The sequence below is a fragment of the Labrus mixtus genome, chromosome 2, assembly GCF_963584025.1.
Source record: "Labrus mixtus chromosome 2, fLabMix1.1, whole genome shotgun sequence".
Taxonomy (NCBI): Eukaryota; Metazoa; Chordata; class Actinopteri; order Labriformes; family Labridae; genus Labrus; species Labrus mixtus.
The window spans coordinates 31913696-31921195 of record NC_083613.1 but is presented as its reverse complement, the minus strand read 5'-3'; the positions used below and the strand labels follow the sequence as shown (position 1 = coordinate 31921195).

General features: G+C 44.9%; 1 protein-coding gene across 3 annotated transcripts in view; it reads right to left on the bottom strand.

Moving 5' to 3' along the window:
* apbb2b (amyloid beta (A4) precursor protein-binding, family B, member 2b) overlaps nt 1-7500 on the bottom strand; it is a 63554-nt gene that overhangs the window by 15956 nt on the left and 40098 nt on the right. For all 3 annotated transcript variants that reach the window (XM_061061919.1, XM_061061927.1, XM_061061934.1), the window contains 4 exons: nt 5762-5847; nt 4562-4622; nt 1289-1435; nt 438-565 (listed from right to left, as the gene is read on the bottom strand). In XM_061061919.1, coding sequence (XP_060917902.1) covers nt 438-565; nt 1289-1435; nt 4562-4622; nt 5762-5847 — 422 coding nt within the window. The remainder of the gene's footprint in view (nt 1-437; nt 566-1288; nt 1436-4561; nt 4623-5761; nt 5848-7500) is intronic.

Here is a 7500-nt window from a genome sequence, read left to right as displayed (position 1 = left end):
AAAGCAGGAAGACGGATGGTCAGGGAGGGAGAGAGAGAGGGAGAGAGAGAGAGAGAGAGAATAGAAAAGGCAGGTCTCCCTCTCGTGCTCTCCTTTGTACAGATGAATTAATCTTTCATTAGCAATCCTTCATCATCAATCATTAACTCCTCTCCTCTGCCCGTCACCGCGACAACCCGTCTGCTGCCCTCAATTGATACCCTGACCTTCCCCCCCCCCACCCCCCAAGTGTGCGCGCGATGCATCATCCACATCATCCCTGGCAACTAATTGATCAATTAAAACTTTTTAATAATTGGAATTCACAGAAATGTTAACGCTGTTCTGAGCGGGATTTCCATCTTGAGAAATCACAACTCGACATCTGACACACTCGTGATTTATTACAAATCGAACAGCTGTTTAAAAAAAAAAAAAAAAAAGTTGCTGTGACTAACCTGCCGTTGTCCCGGCCGACGCCCCACACTCGGATGCTTGCGATTGGCTGGGAGTGAAGCACGCTGCGGTCCATGGGGTCGACCAGGTTCAACATGTTGTTCTCCAGCAGCAGGTACATGTCCTTCCCCTGAGCGAGCACACACACACACACACACACACACACACACACACACACACACACACACACACACACACACACACACACACACACACACACACACACACACACACACACACACACACACACACACACACACACACAAAATTCTTCAGATGTCATTTCTAAAAACATGCAATCCTGATTTCCTGCAGCTCGAGACGTTGAGAGAAGAAGTCGTCTTTTTTTTCCAAAGGTCAGGCGCTTTTTTTTTTTCTTTTTCTTGCTGATGAAGTGTGTGTTGATTTTTTTTTTCACTGTGTGTGCGTGTCTCTAAATAAATGATCAACCCTTTATAAGAGGGGGCTGGAAGATAAAAGGCAAATTGAAAAAGGGATGAAGCTCTCTCTCTCTCTCTCGTTCCTTCTAGTCTGTCGCTCCACATTAAACACAACCAGAGCAAAGAGAGCACAGACTTCAGAACGTTGCTCCACTTTCTTCTCCTCCTCTTCCTCCATCTTTTTTTTTTTTTTGACATGCATTAAAGAAGACATTTGCCCTGGCTAACTTCTGTTCCACTTCCCTCTGTTCCGCCTTAACCTTTTGATTTCACATTTTTTAATGACTTGCCTTCACTTTTTTTTTTTTCTGCAAGCACGCCTCCTCTCAAGATCTTTCATGTGCAAAGTATTCAAAGCTTGTCAACCTTTATTTTTACACCCAAAACACACACAAAGCGTCCGTCTTATTCACCTCGCCCCAGATGCCCACGGTGTCCCGGATGTCGTTCTTGCAGTAGGACAGCTGTCGGATGCAGTTGTTGACGGCGACGCTGCTCTTTCCAGGAGCCAGGTCCTCCTCGGCCATCTCCACCCATCCCAGAGAGCGCACTGCAAAACACTGAAGCACACCACAGGAGCAGGATTCTGTTAGATATACAACATAGGACTTACACACACTGAGACTTTTTGCAGATTCCAGAAGTTTAATGTTTTAAGATTTAAAAAAAAAAGGCTAAATTGTTTGTTTTGCATGACTTTTAATCCCAAACAGGTCAAGCCCCCCCCCCCCCCCCCCGACGTGGTAGACAGGAAGAGAGCGAGAGAGGGGAAGGAGACATCCATGTGTCCTCATCAAGTATTCATGTGATGTCCGTTCAGAGAAAGTACTCTGCAGACCCCCCAGAGAGCCGTGATAAAAGAGGTCAGAGTGGAGCAGAGGTGACAGACGGTGAGCTGGAGGAAACATGTGGAGGAAGTGTTCATGACAACACCGAATGAAAAATACACAATCGAGGAACGCTCGTCTTGGGTGTGAGCAGAAGTAGGATGTAAGGAAGTCAGAATGTACGACACTTTGAGACCATATAACATCACTTATGAATACAATCTCTGTGGTTTGAATCATCAGTTTTATAGAAAAGTAGCAAAGCTTTGGAAAAACTTCACATCTAAAGTCTGTGCAAACAGAGAAAGACAGAGAGCGAAGTCTAAACTGCACAAATATGTTTGCAACTTTTCAGTACATATTCATGCAACAAAGACAGTGACTTGACTTTCACTAGTGTCTTATCAAAGTTTTAATTTATGTTATTGTGACGAATAGATATATAAGAAGATTCTTATTTTCTGAGATTTTAAATCAATTCATAATTTCCAAAAATCAAATGTTTTGGGCTCTAATCAGTCACTCCCTGCTAAGTGCTGAGGCTCTTTAACTCAGTAGAAGAAATTCAGCCAGTCTCACAGATGACTGGAGGAGATCCTGAAGAATGTACTCATTCATAAATAGACTTTGAATCCAGAACCGTTTTGAATCGGAAATTGATTCTGAATCGAATCATGAGACACCCAAAGATTCCCAGCCCTAATGAAGAACCCTATCTGGATAAACTGTTGTTTAAAGGCAGAGTCAGTATATAGACAAAGGTAATGCCTCTCATCATCATCACTTCTGGGCCTCCGTCCATGTGTGGTGGTGACTGTGTCTGCAGAGAGCCTGTCCTCTCTGTCTGGATTTTCATGATTTGTTTTGGTTGACTCAGGACGTTTTTGGGCAGGCAGCTGGAATGGATGCAATTCAGCTCCTTTCCTGCATGTCACTCCCCTCTCTCTCTCTCTCTCTCACTCCCTCTCCCCCCTCTCTGTCTCTCTCTCTCTCTCTCACTCCCTCTCTCCCTCTCTCTCTCTCACTCCCTCTCCCCCTCTCTCTCTCCCCCCCACTCTCTCTCTCACTCTCTCCCCCCTCTCTCTCCCTCACTCCCCTCTCTCTCTCTCTCTCTCTCCCCTCTCCCTCTCTCTCCCCCTCTCTCTCTCTCTCCCTCACTCCCCTCTCTCTCTCTCCCCCCTCTCTCTCTCTCCCTCTCTCTCCTCTCTCTCTCTCCCCCCTCTCTCTCCCTCACTCCCCTCTCTCTCTCTCCCCCCCTCTCTCTCCCTCACTCCCCTCACTCCCCTCTCTCTCCCTCTCTCTCTCTCTCTCCCTCTCTCTCTCTCTCCTTCTCTCTCTCCCTCACTCCCCTCTCTCTCTCTCTCTCCCTCACTCCCCTCTCTCTCCCCCCCTCTCTCTCCCTCACTCCCCTCTCTCTCTCTCTCTCCCTCCCTCTCCCTCTCTCTCTCTCTCACTCCCTCTCTCTCCCTCTCTCTCTCTCACTCTCTCTCTCTCTCTCCTTCTCTCTCTCCATCACTCCCCTCTCCCCCTCTCCCTCTCTCTTTCTCCCCTCTCCCCTCTCTCCCCTCTCCCCTCTCTCTATCTCTCTCTCCCCTCTCCCCTCTCTCTCTCTCTCTCTCTCTCTCTCCCCTCTCCCCTCTCTCTCTACAATAAAGGTGCAAAACCTGTGTGTGTGTCAGGATGTGCTGCTGGACCAGATGCCCTGACTGGAAGTGTGTGTGTGTGTGTGTGTGTGTGTGTGTGTGTGTGTGTGTGTGTGTGTATGCGTCTGTTATTCATCAGTGTCACGGTTGCTAAGGATTGGGGAACCAGTGCCAGACAACACGCAGAGGGAAACAGAGACTAGACGGCCCAATCAGCAGCACGCAATCGGGCGGATTGTTGGCGTTCAAGTCTGATCTGCGATGACTTCGCTCGTCTCTGCCTCACCCCCCCCCCTTAATGTCTGCTAGACTTTCTGCAGCCAGAGGACGCTTGAGACGAGGTGCTGATAAAAAAAAACAAGCAATCTATTCTTTTCTTTTAACCAATTGGATCTTACGTGTTTGTATCTTGTGCTGACATTTTCTGCTGAAAGTCTCATCTGCATGTGCAGGGCATTCGTCTGAGTTATGTTTTACTGACCGCTCATTAAAACTGTGAATGTCTCATTTGAATATTAGCTTTGAATGTTTACGAGGCCTTGGTAATAAATGTCACAATGTGAAACATTTAAAAAAAAAACTGCACTTCTCATATCACACCACTAGGGGGCAGCATCGTCTAGATATCACTTCACATGACAGAGAGCAAAGGCAGCCACTGTGACCACTGTGAGGAGCATGTAAACAACAGCATAAACAAACAGGCTGTGGACATAAACAGACACAGACACACACACGCACACGCACACATGCACACACACACACGCACACACGCACACACACACACACACACACACACACACACACGCACAAGGAAAGAAGCCACATGTTCTGGGAATGTTGACTCTCTTCGTCTGTGTTTAAATTCACGATCAGATGAATAAATAAGAGTCTGACGTTACTTTAGATTGTGGAGAAAACCAAATTACGCCGAGGCTTTAACGCTCGACAATCTGACTTAGAGGTTGTGTTTAAAAAAAAAAAAAAATAGTTTTCATAAAGGCAACACAAAAGATGTCCTAATGCAAAAAGCCTGCTTTGTGTCAAAATCCCCCCAAAAAATCTAAAATATACTTTAATGACATTTGGAAAATCTGAGGTTCTTTATAAACGTTTTCTTAACAGAATCAAAGACCACAGTTTACAGAGACCCCCCCCCCCCCTGGACCCTGCAGGCTTTAAGAGCTTAAATCAGGTTTAAGAAAAGACTCGTTACCTTTGCTTCAGGGTCGCTGTTGACGCTGCTCGACTCCTCCTCCTCCACTGCTGGACGGTTCCTAAAACAGAAAGGTGAATACACGTTAACCAGTATTATCTTACTGCTCATACTTTGACCATTATTACTCTTTATATCTCATTGTTGTTGCTCTGTTTGTCTCCATCCTTCTTCTCCCTCTATCCCACTTTCAAAGCTTTCACACAGAAGCTAACGGGGATCTTAATGCACAGTTTCATCAGACGTTCATCATGAGTCTGGCTCTGCTCCAGGTCTCTTCCTCTTCACTGTAACTTTTGCTGAATGTTGCTGTAGATAATATAACAATGAGTGAGGTCTTCTACCTGCTCTGTTGATAACTTTCCTCATAAATCGGCGCTACACAAATTAGAGACGGGGCAGATCTGATATCTTATATCTGTATCTGGTCCGATATTGACATAATTTACGGATCAGATATCTGACTGATGCCGCAGATAAACGTCACCGATCGAGAGAGATGGTTGGTCACTTTAAACATTCTCGGCTCGCTCAAGTCTCACTTTGAAGACGTTCAGACTGAACTGTAAAGAAGTGTCCACAAACCGTCTCCATGGCGACGTTCAGACGACATGCGACAGCTCCTTCTTTGTGATGAAAAAGTAAAATTCTTCAGATTAAAAGATTTAATTTGAAAAAACCTGACGGCTGCTGCTGCTTCCTGTTTGTGTGTGAAGCCTGCACAATGTAATGCTGAGTTTACTACAGGTTTGTGTAGCCTCACATAAACTAACAACAACAACAACAACAACAACAACAACAACACTATTAGTTATGATAATCTAAATATCAGAACCAGTATTTTAAATATGTATCTGATTGGTGCATCAAAATAAAATGATTGAGATTGAACCTTCAGCTGCTGCACTGCCTCGGTAGCTGCTGTGTGTGTGTGTGTGTGTGTGTGTGTGTGTGTGTGTGTGTGTGTAGGCTGCAGGCAGTCATTACACTAATGGAGAACATGGAGGCATTTCCTGTGTACAAGAAGTCACTTCCTGCTTTGACTGACCTCATTTAGCTCCAACACTGATTAAACACAGGATTAAAGAAACCGACTAAACAACAACAACAAGTGGAGAAGGAGGCACAGCTAGCAGAGGTAGTGTGTGTGTGTGTGTGTGTGTGTGTGTGTGTGTGTGTGTGTGTGTCTGTATATTTCACCTTAGCTTGAGCGACGCGTAGCGAAGCGTAGCCCCCTCAAACTCCTTCAGGCTGGGGTCAGGGTTCACGGTGGCCGCCTGCAGGTCCTGTTGCACAAAGTGACATCATCAGAGAGAGCAGACTCCTTCACTAAACCCTCTTTCACACATGTAACCTGTGATGTTGTCTGGGTCAGACGGGACTAAACTATCCTGAAGAGACAAAGAGGAAAGTTTTCTCTGATCCTTTTTGTGCTTTATGACTGCAGAAAAGTTCAATATGTACAACAGCATTAAGGTGCCACCATTGAACGGCTCTTGCTGATATAATTTTCCATGTGAACGCAGAACATATTACTGTTGTTTAAATGTTCAATATTTCAGTACTTTTGATGCCTCGTGTTTTGAAACCATAAGAATACTGTGAATAGCATCGAAAAGCAACAAAGCTTTAAAATATACAGAGCCACATTTTTTTTACATCACCGCTCGAGTTTTTAACTTAAAGCTTCCGGGAGTGAGTGAGAGCAGCGGTGGTTCATTACTAAATCAAAGGTCTAATAAAAATACTGACTGTTCTTAGATTACGTCCTTTTGGCGTCTCATAAAGATACAACGGTTACATTTATGTCTCTCACAAACGGAGAGCACAGGAGGAGACGCTGGTCCTTTGCAGACGTCTTTGAACATTCATATTGTTCAATGCACTCTGGATACATTACACACTAAAGGTTAATCACATTTCTAGGATGTCTTTTATTTATAAATCCACATTTTTAGTCTAGTTTAAAAAAAAAAAGATCTTAGTATTTTTGTCCCTAAATGGTATTTGTTAGTTTTCTGTGGTGTCTTGACTGTGATTGCAGTTGCTGCTGTGACGGTGTAATTTCCTGCAAAGGGTTAATAAAGCACCCGTCTATCTATCACCTATCTATTGATTCTGCGACGGCGTAATATTGGTGTGTGATTTGGCGTCGCAGAAGCTCGTCACAGCGGGAGCTCCACATACACACACACAGTCACACACACACACACACACAGCGCTGTGCTCCCCCGCCGGCTACGATGCAACGGCCTCGCCTCTGTTACTACCTCTGAAGTAGGTGTGGACAGTGTGCACGAGTTTGCTTACAACTTTTGGTAGAACAAGAAGTTACTCTATATTGGGTGTTTACGACTTCTTTTTCTGATGCCATGGAATCGAACCAGCTGGCGTTATCGTTTTGATTTTTACTGGCATCATATGACATTTTTAATTCTGGTATCGTGGCAACCGTGACCACAAGGGCTCTTGTAATTTAAAATGTTTAACAGTGTGTGAGATCAGGAATGTCATTGCTTTGTTACAGCTGGAGCCGTGAGAGGGGCCGGAACCTCGCCACCTCAACATACATAACATTCACTGGTTACATGACATGTGGGAGAGAGAGGCTGAGAGAGGGACACACAAACCTGGCAGTCACCACAGGTAAATATTTTGACCTCTGTGTAGTATATAAACCAGCATGCATCCAGAGTGTGGGTGGATGGAGACATGGCGTCGGTGTGTTATGTGTAATGAGGCATGCTGCATTAAGGAGAGAAAGTTCACATGTAGTACGTACTTGTGCACAAGTGTGTGTGTGTGTGTGTGTGTGTGTGTGTGTGTGTGCAAGCAGAAGGTAAAAGAAGACAACATTTCAGCTGAAGACGTGAAGAAAGAAACATCGTGTGTTTCTGCAGCCAAACAAAAAATAAAATGTGTTTTAAAAAGCATGACTG